The 14875-nt window shown below is 33.4% G+C and overlaps 2 protein-coding genes across 5 annotated transcripts in view; both read left to right on the top strand.

Moving 5' to 3' along the window:
* Nucleotides 1–3017, top strand: part of Nnp-1 (Ribosomal RNA processing protein 1 homolog Nnp-1) — an 18849-nt gene extending 15832 nt beyond the window's left edge. For both annotated transcript variants that reach the window (XM_014414714.2, XM_014414706.3), the window contains one exon: nt 2311–3017. In XM_014414714.2, the coding sequence (XP_014270200.1) occupies nt 2311–2337 (27 nt within the window). In that variant the 3' untranslated portion in view covers nt 2338–3017. The remainder of the gene's footprint in view (nt 1–2310) is intronic.
* A 6430-nt stretch (nt 3018–9447) lies between these two features.
* The window catches only part of LOC106693026 (serine/threonine-protein phosphatase 4 regulatory subunit 4), a 46062-nt gene continuing 40634 nt past the window's right edge, over nt 9448–14875 (top strand). Inside the window, exons 1-3 of one of the 3 annotated variants that reach the window (XM_014439335.3) lie at nt 9448–9706; nt 11849–11928; nt 14077–14182. In XM_014439335.3, coding sequence (XP_014294821.1) covers nt 9536–9706; nt 11849–11928; nt 14077–14182 — 357 coding nt within the window. In that variant the 5' untranslated portion in view covers nt 9448–9535. Of the gene's footprint in view, nt 9707–11848; nt 11929–13662; nt 13929–14076; nt 14183–14875 lie in introns of those variants that run through there. The other 2 variants (XM_014439328.3, XM_067048510.1) reach the window with 2 other exon arrangements.

Genomic DNA, 14875 nt, shown 5'->3' with positions numbered 1-14875 from the left:
ATTATCTTAATATATAATTTATATTTGAGTACAGTTGAACCCCTATACATAAATTTTTGTTTTCAGTATTAGGGGTATTCGTGATCTTAAGTTGTGTTAATCTTAACATGTTAAAGCATGGAGAAATATTTCCTTCTTTTATCATGTTAAAACAATATAACACATAACATGGTTGAAAGTCTGTTAAATGGAAAATGTGTTTGTCGTGCTAGGTTACTTTCCCGTAGTTTGTGTTTTGATTGTGTTGGTATGGTTTTGTATGTTTTCAAAACTAACTAAGCAATGGATGACAATAATAGTAATGTAATGAAAGTTGTCAATTAGCTCATCTTGATTCTGTTCCTCACAAGTTAGAAGATCAACAAGACACTTAGTAGCCAAACTTTCACGCAACTTCCACTTTTCACTCAATTTAGACATGTAATAAATTACTTTAATCAAAACTTAGAAGTAAACAATAACATGAAATTTTGGCAGGAAAGGTTATAAAACAAGTTGCTCAAAAAATCTGGTAGGAGTTCTTATGCATTTACCATTTAGCATGACTTTAAATAGGACTGCTCACAATCCTATACTTGAAACATTTAACTTGGTAAAACATTTTACATTTAACCCAACATCATGAATACCCCTATTGTTGATTTTATTTTTTAAAACCTGGTGTCTTGAAGTAAATTTCTGTACATCAACTATAAATTGTTAATAAAAGTAGTATGCACAGTTGCAATTATGGAAATGAGGGAAAAATATGACCTACAAAGAAAATGTAAACTACAATTTTATATAAAATAGGATCTTTTTTCATCTCTATCTCCACAGTAGACAGCACAGTTGGGACAATTAAAGAGGAGTTGAACTGTGGTTTGGGACTCAGCACAGAGCCAACACATATAGAATGTTTTCCTCATTTAGCTTCTACTTCTTAGTGTTCAGGTGGCCTCCCTGGAGCAGGTCTTTGAGCTCTGGAAAAAAAACCCATTAATATATGTATTTATATCATACTGATACTTTTCAAACATTGATTTATTAGTTTAGAAAACATCAATATCTTGATATATCAGGTCAATATATTTTTATCTTAAGCTAAACATCAACATTAGAATAGTATTAATATTTATAATGGAATAGATATTACTAAATATTGGATATTTTCTTTTGAATTAAATGTATTATTTTCTGATACCTTCTATATCAATGATTAATTTACTTTGTCTTGATTCTGAAATTCTAAGTTAAAATTATCTCTTACTGATAACACATTGAGAATGTTGATACGTATTATTTTCTACTTTGTTTTTTATTTTATTAAAATCACTATATTTCTTAAATGTTTAAATCATAAATATTGTTAAGGGGTTGGTTATTAGTTTTACCACAGGCATTATAAATATTGAAACGAACAAACATTCCTCTTGCCTACTTTCAACATGTCGAATTCATTGTACTTTAAGACATTTTTTTTTAAATTGATATTTCAATATATTAAAAGAAAAAAACTATTTGATAAAAATATCAATATAGATATATTTTTTTTAAATTGGATATTCTTTTAAAATATAAAAAGATATTCTCACTAAAATCACTACTCTCAGTTTCTTTCCGCCTATACTCAAAGGCCTTTAAGTTGAGGTAGTTCTTCTTAATCAGCCATGAGAAATGTCCCTTTCCTATGCTTGGAACACCAATCCTCCTTCAAAGTTTGTTGGATATTACCTTGAATGTATTACAGGTTGTGATTAGAAGCTATTTCAAATGCAGGGTTGACATCCTCAAAATCATGAAACCTTGGTCTGGAATAAATAAATCAATAATATTGTTAGCCGATTTATGATCATACTGAGTACTCAAGATTAAAAAAAAATAATAATAAAAACTAACAACTGAAGAAGTTAAAATAAATAGCTTAGAGATCGTCACATATATTTATGCTGAGGCTAATGACTCCCAAATCAAACTTCTCTACCATGTACTGACAAAAATTAGTTTCAGGAAAACTTCAATTAGGTCTTTGAAGATGTTGACACATAATCATGGGATATATCAGGAGTTCTCTCCAATTCAATACATTCATAGGGGTTCTGCTGTATTTAAATGGAGTTAAATGGGTATTTGAAAGGAAATTAATTAATGTATTTTATATATATATTTATATTTATATTTATAAATAAATAAGAGGGAGATAAGAAAAATTTAACATTATCAAGAGGTTTGAATAATTTCTTAATAGTCATTTTTTCTCTAGATTGGTAAAAGAAACAAATAATTATATTCCCAATTGACTTAACATTACTTTTTTTAAATTTGTTTTAGAAGAAAAAGAGTACAAAATGTCGCTGAAGAACAGCCCTAGTGTACCGTTTGATGCTGAGAAAAAACCTAGACACGGTGTTCTCAAGTCACCTTCGGTTTTCAGCCCAATAAATCCATTTTTAAGATGACTACATTATTGTTTAATCGCAACACATTTTTTCTGTTTGTACATTGTTTTATTTCCCTACTTTTGCTCTTTCATTTCATTTGAACCTTCATACAAGGTTGAGAAAAATATATCAACTTCATATATGAAAATAAGGTAAAATGTTAATTGCTATGTTTGTTTGTAATACATTTATTTGATCATTACATAATTTGTTGATTATTTCTTTTATTTAAGAAATTTTCAAAGTGAATTTCATTATGCAATAATTTCAAATAAAACTTGTGTTCATTAATTTTCGCCAACTATTTTGTATTAAAAATTAGATGTGATTTTTATAAAACACTAGTATTTAAAAACGAGGAATTTTATTTTTCAAAAAATAATGTATGGAATAAGATCATGATTATTGATTTTTTTTTGTTAATACAGTTTAGTTTTTCATTATAAATTAATCTGTAAATATACCAGACATTGTTTTGTGGTATTTTCATAATTTTGAAAATATGTTTCATAATTTCAAAAGACTTTTATATCTTATAAAAATATTATATGTTATGGAACTGTGAATATACTTTTAAGTAAATAATTTTGAATCGTTCAGTCTTTTATTTTTATTTCACTATTATTTTCAAAATCATTGATACTAACTAGTACCTTATAGTAGATATCACAGCTTAAGGTTAAATGTACTGCTTCATGGGACGCACCAGAATTTACTTTTCTATTTACTCCTGAACGGATGGTCCGATTTCGGATCTGTAAACTGCATTTTGAAAATAGAAGTTACTGAAATTAGGTTAAAAAACACCAATCCAATAATAAGGAAAATAAGATGCAAAAACAAGAGTTAACGACAAATTTTTAAAAATGTGGCCTTATAGGCACTTGCAGAATCCTTCACTGAAAGCAATGAGACATTCCTTGAAATTATGGCATTTATACAGCAATCATAAATAGAAAAATATGTTTTTGTTTACAAATGGAAGGAAATGATTTGAGGTAGCTACCAGCTGGAACGAACTCAAGGCTGCTAAAACTAACTTTCTAAGAACAATACCTAAATTTGAGAACAGTCAAAGTAAATTTGTACTGGGATTCTGCTATTATTTATTTCTACCCCTATATTGAAAATAATTATTAATTTTTTTTCTCTATTATCTACCATTTAATTAGTATTAATAATTACTATTAGTATTTCCTGAATCGTGAGATTTTGACCTATTATTTGCTTTTACTTTTTTAATATTTTTTATTGGATGTTATAATTTTTTTATAATTATCCACAGCTATTGTCTGATTCGTACTTTCAAAAAATAAGTTATAAAAGAATAAATAAATAATTCTTTAAATTTATTATAATTAGAAACATTTAGAATAAATATTAGAAATACAAATATTTTTCCAACTAAGTTACTTGTCTGTTCTATTTGGAGAAATAATGAAAAGAAAGGGACGCAACATGAAACCCATATTTCATGATAACAACCCTTATTTGTCTATTAGAATTTCACTTCCAAGTCTTTTTCTGTTATATTGGTAAACACTTACAGGATTATTTATACCTGTACATATAAATCTAATTTGAATTTTCAAACCGCTGAATATATTTTGCAATCCAACTTTTATTAAACTACACAACGCGTTTCAGATCTATGAAATGATATCTGATTTTTCAAAATGCAATCTGGCTACAAAATAATCAATGTGGCAATAGGAAAAATAAAAAATAATTATTATTTAAATTTTCTACATATTTTTTTTATTTTGATATATTTATTTATTTTTGTTTTTGTATTTTAATATAGTTGGCTTGTGAGGAATGTGCATAAAAGCTATTTGTTTCAGTGGACAAACCTAATTTTTTCCTTGTGAATTGTATCGTTGATATGTTGATTGCGGAAAATCAAAAAATAAGTAACTTGCTGGCTCAAATGACTAATACCGAAAGATTAAGTTTATTTATCTTTGAAAAGTGTATCCTATAAGGTACTACAATATAATATATTATAGAATAAAGGTTAGAGTGTTAAAAATGAAATTGGGCCCAGAGGTACTGAACTCAATAAAGGCAGTCTTTCTCTTCTATTCGTTCCTTATAACTTTTTTTTTTTGCATTTTGCTCTCGACTACTCCTAAGTTATGTATATATATAACTTAAGTATCGATTAAGCCTATATAATATAATATATACAACGTGCTATGAAGCCACTCTATGCCTCCTCTACTCTTGGGGTGCTCTGGTGTGTTGAGATGCCACGTTACATCAGGCTCCTTCATTTATGTTTGAATCATGGCATTGTCGAATTCTTTGTCTGCATCTGATGAGATGGGCCCCGGAGCTCCGTAGAATTGAAACCACAATCGGAAAGCTGCCAACACTGCTTCTGACAAGTTGTGCTGGCACCCGATGCGCCATTGCCGCGTTACTGGTGGTTATCCATTTATATCCTCTCCTAGTGAAAGTGTTAACCTGTAGATCATTGAGCGGTTCATCAGCGGTAGGTATCTCCTGTAGTCAAGGCAAGAGGAGGACATGGAGAAGAAGCGGAAAAACAGGTAGAATCGAGGAGAGTTTTTGAGGGGTGTACTCACTGAGTTGCGACCGCACGTTGGAGAACCACCATGTGAGAGGAGCAAGTTGGTTTGCCTATTATATGAATGAAGAACTGTCTGATTGACACTGGAAAACACATTCGTCTTCCGACAGACCCTAGAGAGATTGAGTGGTAGAGAGAGGGAACTACAGGTCCGAGTATGTAACTGTCTGTTGATCACTCTGAGTAGGCCTTGCAGCATTAAAGGTGAAACAGAAATGGGATTGGGTAACTGATGGGCTAAGGGAGGAAAGGTAACAGTCCATGTAATGAGGAAAATGCCCTGAGACAACCAGATAATCATTGATTATCACTGATAATTATTGACTATGAGATCTTTAGGAAAAAGTGGTAGTGAAGATAAACAATAGTGGTGTTCAGTGGGATATTAGAATTGGAGTGAAGAGGTACAGCTCTCAGAAGCTGGTGTATGACTAAGCGAGAATGGGTAGGATTAACTAGAGGTTGAAAAGAGGCAATATGATATTTTTTGTAAAGAAGGGGAAGTACTGAGAGCTACAGGAAAACGTTGCATGAAATCACATTGAAGCAGGATAGCGTGAAGGAGAGGTTAGATCCCCAGGCACTTCGTAGACACATTAGGGGAGAAATAGAAATTTTACTGAAACAAGTGATAATTGTGGACAGCACTTCGCCCTACAATAGTCTATTGTGAGTGCGCAAAAAGAGTGACTCGAACTAATTCCAGAGAAGGAGGAAGTTCGACCTCAATCGTTCTTGGTGTGTTAAGGTGCCGCATCACATCGATATCCTTCATTTCTTTTCGGATCAAGAAGTTGTCGAATTCTCTCCTCAATCCAACGAGATGAACGGCCCACAACTACCTTCGAAAACCTGTCTCGCACCTGGTGCACCATTGCCGCAATAGTGAAGAGGTCAATTATGGTCACCCATATTCTTTCTTTCTTGGCGTCCATTCTCGCAGCCTCATTGTCCCTTTTCTTGTTTCACGGTGATCGAGACAGCCAACCACATTTTTTTTTTTACCTGGTTTATATTGTACATCCATGTTATATTTGGCTGGGAACACTTTCCAGCCTATAATTCTGGCTGACGATTCCTGCAGCTTTCCTACCCACTGGAGTGGTTTGTGGTCAGAATGTAACTTGAACCTTCTACTGAACACATATAGCCCAAAGTGATCGACAGACCACACTATTCCAAGGAGTACTCGCTCCATTGTGCTATATCTAATTTCCGTCTTCATAAGGCCCTTCCTGGCGTATGCCACTGGGCACTGTCCCCCTTCGCCCTCCTGAGACAACATCGCTCCTAGCGCATACTCGCTGGCACATGTAATTGTGGATTGCCGAGTGAAATACGGAAAAGCAAGTTCGGGGTCTTGGGCCATTGCCGTCCTGATTTTCACTCCAGGGCATTAGAATGTGCTTGTGGCATGGTGATTGACGGTAGAGGTGGAACTGCTACCGGTTGGGTTTCTGAGATAGATTCAGAATTGGGTCCCGGAATGTATCGTTGTTCACCGAAGAAATTTGCACTAACGCCTATGAAATTGCAGGTATAGAGAGCAGAAGTTATGTTGTACCACTCTTATACTTTTTCCTTGCGAATCCTGTTCCTGACTTTGGTTTGAAACATAGCTCATGCAAGGCCAAAAACATTACCGGTCATTTCATGCTCTCTCGGCAAAGTACCACGGCAGTCCGTCGACGCACCCGCATCCCAAAAGGAATTTCGAATGGGGCAAACCCCGTGACTGTGTGTATGAAATGGTTTTATGTTGCGACTGCGGGTTCCATGGTGTCATCAGGTTCCAGTCCCCTTTCTAGCTGGTACACTCGTAGGTCGTTACATAGAGTACTCCTCCGCGGCTTTTTGGATGTTGAGGTGCCAAACCACTTCCGATATTCTCATTTCCTCTCTGATGCTTGTATTCTCGAATTCTATCCCATTGTCGGAAGAAATTCTGTCGGGCACACTATATAATTGGAACCATGTCCGAAGCGCTCGTAAAATTTGCCAGGTTTGTACGTGATGCCATGTCGTACTGGATCAACCGTACTACTCATGTACAAAGGCATATTGAGACCATCACTGCTATACGGAGCACCACTGTTACTCTATCTATACCCAACAGCCCTGAAGTCATTACAACAGTACCAAAACAGTATTTTATGTTTGACTCACATACATCACGGACTACAATTAAAAACAGTACAACATATTGCACAGAGACACATTAAGGTTTTTGAACGGTCCATCCATTATTCCGTACAGTCACCCCCTTCCTACTAGGTGGAGTGGCCCCAAAACCCTATCAACATCACCCTACCCTAAGTCCTTTCTTCTCTTGTCCCCCCCCCCCTACTATTTTTCGACTTCTAACTATTATTATCATTTACTTATTAGCTTTCATCTTTAATTATTATTTGTTCTTCTATTGTTTAAACATCACGCGGAGGCCCCTACCTCCAAATATTTAAGGAGAATTCTCACATCAAAACCTCAGCTAAGTATTTCACTGTATACCTTCAAGTACCAACGGTAGAAAAAGGTTGTATTTAATTTGATTTATGTCACACATAAGTAATGCAATTTTATAATTCATGTTTTAGAGGGATCGAAAAAAAAAAGGTATGAAATCTCGCTTCACGAGAAACACCTTAGGAAGCAGAGGATAACAATTTAGATAGTAGATCAGTACATTCTACTACCAAATTTTTAAATTGTATATTGTATTTTATTATTTGGATATCTCCTCCTTCCTACACATCTTATTATTTCGTAGGACCCGGTGATTGGCTAAATTCAGGCTTACAAACCCCTTCGTATCTACAGAAGTAGTACCCGGTAGAACGAAGTTACTTTCATGCAAGACAGCTGGCTACCCTCCGGGCGTGCATTTACTTGAATAATATCCTATAGGACGAGGTTACCATCCTTAGAGAATTTCGGCTGGCACCTATAAGTCTCATCCTGTCTAATCACCTCCTAATCAACTTCCTCACCTAAGTGAACACGCATTGTCGAGGCCTTCTGGTCAAGAGCACCCAACATTATCAATTGGAGTCAGCTCTAGCACAACCACCTCGACATTCTTTGCTGTGCTGAAATGTCACAACCTGATCGACTATTGCTTGTCCCCCCCGATTGACTAGGGCTTACGAACCCATAGTTTTGATCCTGAGTATGCCCTTGCATTGTAGAGTTTCATTAGGATCTATATATAGGTAAGTATAACATCTTCATCATTTCTGCTGGAAGGTAGGTAGTTATATATAATTAAATACATCAAGTTTAAAAATAAATTCTATATTTTGTAATAAATATGATTGATAAAATCATGGGGAGATGTGTTGAAACATGCATGTCAATAGAAATACGATAATAGAAACCACAGGCAAAGGTTTAGGATAAGTAGTTGAGACTTGATATGATTGATACTGGAGTATTTTTACAGTAATCCTCAATTCTCCTCAGAACTTGAGCGAAATCATACTAAACGGTTTCGAAATATAGTTGTGCCGAAAATATATGTTTACCCTTGAAAGAGTTGTGGACGGAATCTAGCAAAATATATTTAGGACCAACTCGTACTATTTCTAAAAAGTTTGTCAAAATCGGATACCGATTTGGTCTATTTCGCTCGAACACAAATTTGACTACTGAAAGGGAACCAAACTTGCTCCTTCATATCTAACCTGTAAATCACAAGTGAAAATTTTCGAATTGGAAGACATTTTTATTTCCTTCATGAATACAAAAGTCCTCCCTATCTTGGTAGTAAGGAAGCAAAAGATAGGCGATTTGAACAAATAACCAATATTTGGTAAGTAATATAAAATACTTTATAAAATTGAGTGTTCAAAGGATCAGGGATGAGGAGGAGAGGGCTGATCTAGCTCATAGGCTGCTGGTCTTGTTTATTGTAACTGGTACTGGTGCTATTTTCTGTGTTCTCTCTGTTGTGAAGTGGGGTTTGGAAAGCAATTAATTATTTGGAGTGGTGGAGGAAGAGACCCTCATGTAGAGATAATGTATCATAGTTACGCTTACTTCTCTGTATGATAGCTGATCGCTTCTAAATACGTGGATCATGTTATAGTTAGAGGGTTGCTGTGGCACTCCCCTCTTACTTTTTCGCTTTGTTATTTCCACTCTAACCCACAACTTTTACAATAGGGTAAAATTCACTACATTTAGGAACATATATCTGAACCAGGGAGTTATAAGGGCAAATTAACGTTATTATTTTGAAGATAAATGCCTTCTTTTCCTTGTCTACAAATGTAAATTAACTTATTTTGATAGTACATAAATCAATTTCTTAAATAATTATTATGAGTAAATGCTATCACTAATTTATATCGTAGATCATTCAGCAGCTTACTTCCCAGTTAATTTGGATCCATATGAACATGAATGAATATCAGGTGTAAAGTCAATATCAAACTGTTAGTATGACATGGTTTCCATCAGTGTGCTGAATATACAAGAAGGTTATTTATTCCCTTAGATACATGAAATCATCGGAACATCAATGTTTTGTTTTATAAACTGTTTCTCTCAGGAATTGGATATTCTTAAGATCAGATTAATAACTACCAATTCAAAAATATTTTATAAAATGGAGTTGAAGCCAGAAGAAGCACAGCCTGTTGCTATCGACATAGCAACGTTTAATCTAGACACACCTCCATCCGCTCTGAAGGTTAGTGAGATTTACACTTTCATTTAAAGTTTTTTGGATTATTGCAGTGCCTCCTATAAAGACTAAGTCTCGACTGAAGCACTTTTTAGATAAAATTGAATGTAAGTATATTACATCCCGGTCCGAAGATTCCATCCGAAACAGAAATGTTGAAGGAAGACCCTTTTAATTTGATAAAATATTAGTTGCCCATTACAATTTGTAAGGCGATGTTGCGATATTTACAATTGCTCATTACCTCAAAACAAATATAAAGGTTTTTAACAGTTGGACACTAATAAATAAGTTCCTCATCAGTGACAAATTTTAGTATGGAGTTCTAATCTAACCCTTTGACACACCGAATATTGCTTTCCACCAATCTGTGTTGTGAATTGAATAGATATAAATCAAACTATAATGTAAAAACTTTAGAAAGGCTTTTATTCAATTAAAATATACACATAAAGGCAGATATATGAAACAATAAACAGATACAAGTAGGAAGGTTACACAGTTTACTTTACAGTGATGTTATAACAATCTGCTATAATTTCGTCCTATATTGTAATACAGAAATTGTCTCTAATTATTCCAGAAACATTTAATGTTTAGCGAAATGTAATTATGAGTTTATAACACCGCATAGTATACAGTGTTACAAATTACTTTATAATGCTTACATATTTAATGACATCAATATTTATTTATGTTTTACAATTCGTATCTCTGTTCATGGTTGCAAGTATATCTATGTATGTATCTGCATTCTTTCCTTCTATTTTATTTCTATTTCGTGATCTGTTAAGAACTTTGAGCCACATGGCTGTGTAGAAAAACGCAGATGGACAAAGGTCGTTACACGTGCGATGCTTAAGAGAAGTGCTAAAACTACTATTCTCGTCTTCCTCGCTTCACGATCGCAGACGAGTTGTCAAGAAAGCGTCATGCCCTCTACATTCAGTTGTTTGCTTCAAAAAATTTTGAGTTCTTCACCGAGCAGTGTTGATAAGTATCTATAATTATATATTATCTCAACATCACACAGTCCAACAACAGAGATCGTGGGATTACCACTACTTAGTGTAACAAGTATTCAGACTTTTAAACACAGCAAAGGTATTGAGTATGTTTGACATTTTACAGGATGATAAAATCGTTCTATTTCATTTAATTGAACTTTTGAAGCTCTCTTCCCCAACAGACCAGCATCAGGGTTGAAGACTGCTCAGCACCATGCTTTAAACTGCTCCTAAAACGCGATGAATACAACTCTTACTGTTGACGTTTTGTAGACGCTCCATAGTCTTGGGGTTGCCACACCGGAATTATAAGTATGAAGATTGTGATAAAACTTATGTAAGCGTAGGTTTTGGAGGCACTCGAAGGAGTCAGAGAGTCCTACAGATCACTATTCGAACCATGGTGTAAATATGGCATAGTTGTCATAGTTGTGATATTTAGTGATTGGTCGTCACAGCCATTTTATTTGTTACTACAAAAAAAAATTGTACAAAATCTTAGGCAGATTACAAGTTCTGAAGTCAGTAACTCAGCAAATAGGTTAATGAAACAAACCTCGTTTAAAACCAACGACAAAGTAGCTGGATGATTCAACCGATGGAGAGTTACTTTTAACGACCTTGGAGTTTAATAAGGCCCTTCGCACACAGAACGAGATGAGATTTCCATAATCTTTACTTTTTCTCTTACAGTTCATGATCAGATTAATGGATTTTAGAACCTGGAGAAACTCCTCCACAAAAAAAATCTAATAAAGAATACTCGATTTTTTCCTGTTTGCAAAAGTTCGCACATGACGAGTAAGGCACAAATTTCACCTCGTCTGCGGACAAAATATTGCTCATGACGATAAGATGCACATCGCGTCCCGTGTGTGAAGGGCCTTATGTTTCTAGATGTTTGATTTATTATGATGAAATGATTAAGTTGTAATTAAGATTTTTTTACCTTCAAATATGAAATTAATGAGATGAAATTTATCATCATTTATCATTATTTCATATATGAAATATGAAATTTGATTTACTCACAATTTAACTTTTAAAGCTAACATTTACAAATAATGATAATTTTGGATTACTTTGAAATATTCTAGGGACTAGCGGATCATAAATTTAAATTACTGTTTTTGTTTCCTAGACCAATGAGCAAATTAAAAGGCATTCCTTAGACGTTATTCTGGAATCAAAACCTGTGGAGAAGGCATTGCACATATTTTCGTAAGATATAAGCTTCCTCATTCTGTATATATAGTTTTTTTTTTTTGTGAAACAAATACAAACATATTGAGACTTAAATAATTATTACTTTATTTTATGATTTATCAAGATGAGCACATGAATTAATAAAAAATAAAATATAACAGTAGATTACATTTTTATTCTATAATTTGGATCTTTATTGTAATTATTACAATCTTCTCCTAAATAGGCAATGATAATATTAGTGGTTCCCATTTTTGATACGAAAATAAAGTATTAAAACATCTAAAACATCAATGAGTAAAAAGTAAACATGGTGGTTCTAACTACTTGTTTAACACTCACACAGATCACGTTTTTATTGTCACGCCTCTTGGGAAACGAGTTTAAATTTCCAAAAAAATGGTTGAACACCAATATAAAATTGGTTTATGTTGCGCACATTTGCATGATAGGCAGGATACAAAAATTATCTTTACGTATGGTGCAGGATGGATGAAAGAAATAGAGAGAACATTATTCTAAAAGAAAGGAACTATTTAGATTTGTGCCTTCATCCTTTTGAGATTTTTTATACATTCTTGTTGAGGTGGCTGTGTATAATTAATTAGTTCTGACTTCAATTATACAATCAATTATTCAATTCAATAGACACCTTGAATAGGTGAGGTACTCTATACCAGAAGACCTCGACATCGCATGTTCAATTAATAAAGGTCTGCTGGTTAGAAAGTAAAGTGACAGGAATAATGACGAGTTTTATGGGTATTCGACATAAATCCTCGCAGGATGGAAACTCCGTAAAGTATTTGATTATGGCCGCCAAGATGATAACAGTTTCTACAAGTATTCGTTGAAGGTGCTGACGAAAGGATAGAGGATATTAGAGGTCCGGAGATGGCCGAGCACGATATCCATATCCAAATAATAGCACTAGAATTTAATGATTCATTAATGTATATTATTACTCACTGCCTCCTATGGGGAATTTCTGAAGGGGATATTTACAACATGGCTTTTCAAATTGTGGTACTCGTACTTCTAGGTTCAAAAATGCCATCGAGAGATGCTGTCTGTAAGACGTTAGCTTTTACTATGGATCAGAAGATTCTGTTGTGACCTTTATTGATTCAAATGGTACATTTAGGAATATTACAACACAACATGGTTATTACATTTGTACAACCGAAATTATGTACACGAAACGAGACATCAATATGCGGCGTTTTTCTGAGTTCACGTCTTAGCAACTAGGAGTCGTCATTGTCGGTCAATAACTGTTCTGGCGGCTCTAATGCTGGATCTACACGTTTGCCACTTGCCGCAAATCCAAGACTTGTGTAAATACTTGGTAGAGAAAGGAAGCACAAACGTCGGTATCCACACGCTTGTTTTGTTCTTTTGAATTTCCCGGGAAAATCCAGGATGGATAGTAATCATATATATCGTGGATTGTGTTGGAAACAAGAGTTAATACGTCACCACCATGTTTGAGAAATGAATGTGTATTCAACTAATTTTCAGGAGACCTAACAAGAATTTAAGTTTTATATTTAACTTTCTCATAAGGTGAGGTTATATAATTACTTCTATGAACCCAATGTTTGTGTTTATAAAACTTCATTTTGCAAAACAGGTTTTGGTAAATTAATAAAAGTAACGAATTCAAAAAATGCAATTGTTAAACTTGGTGTCGACGAAAAAAGTCTTACTTTAGCTCTTTGCTTTTGAGTATTGAATGGACAACATGAACGAGTCACTTGGGATTATATGTGATTCTACTGTCATAGATGAATAAATTTTCAATTTTGGGGCTTACCTATGACCATACTAATGCGATGATAAGTGCTCCATTCGAACCTGCAACCTATTAACCCACTTAAGGTCAATCTTGGTCTTCCTTGCGAAATTTCAGCTTCCTTCTAAATTTAGAAGTAGTTACACCAAACAATGAAACCATTTGTTTATTATTTTGTTGTTGGTGTTTTAAATTTTATGACAATGCCTACACTGAAATAGCAAGTATTTTTATTTGTTTTCAAATATTTTTGGTAGAACTGATCATTATATCTTAAACCAAGTTGTATAGTTTTAGATGTATCCATAATTATATGTATGGTATACTTTACAAAATAAGGTAATCTTAGCATTTTCATTTTTTTACAGGGCTGGAGAGGAAGTCCAGAAACTTAGTGTTGTTTATTCTATACCTGATATATTCAAAGAGGATCCGACGGGATGCTTACAAAAACTTTTTCCCAAAATGCAACAGGTAAATTTAAATGTTAAAAATACTGTGCAATTACATTCAGTTAATTGGGCCATACATATATATATATATGTATATATAAAAGTCCATTAATATATATGTCATGGGCAATATATTAATAAGCATGGTGAGAAATAAAATAAATGATGAACTACGATGCTTCTTTTTAAAAATATATTTGTTTGTGTTATATTTTATACTGTTTGCAGAAATTGCAAATGAGTTTAATAATTCCTATTGCTACAGAGATTGGCAATTGAATGTTGAATGTCGTTAGCATTCTTTCAAAAGATACATACAAGATTTTTTTTTAGATATTTATTTCTAAATAATCTGCTATCTGTAAATTTTAAAGATTATCTTGTAAACTTATAATAATTATTTATTCTAGTTGTGAGAAACATTTCTTGATATTGCAACATCTAGAATAATAATTGAAGGAGTTTATTATTATTGTGTTCTAAAACTATTTAAAGTTAATTACTTTGGTTTTTTCACGATACTAAACTGTAAATAACAGGTAGTGTACCCCTGCTACTTGTTAGCCATAAATATCTTGTTTGTTATTGTTATCCCTATGATACTCAAATAGTTGAATTATGTAACATGCTTTTTAGTTGTTGGTGCATATCAAATATAAAAATGTTGGATTACAATTATATATATAATATAAATTAGTTGATAACTATTTTACTT

Source organism: Halyomorpha halys, unplaced genomic scaffold, assembly GCF_000696795.3.
Source record: "Halyomorpha halys isolate HHAL.00 unplaced genomic scaffold, Hhal_1.1 Scaffold7.1, whole genome shotgun sequence".
NCBI lineage: Eukaryota > Metazoa > Arthropoda > Insecta > Hemiptera > Pentatomidae > Halyomorpha > Halyomorpha halys.
The sequence above is the reverse complement of the archived record's forward strand: the minus strand, read 5'-3'. Positions and strand labels throughout refer to the sequence as shown.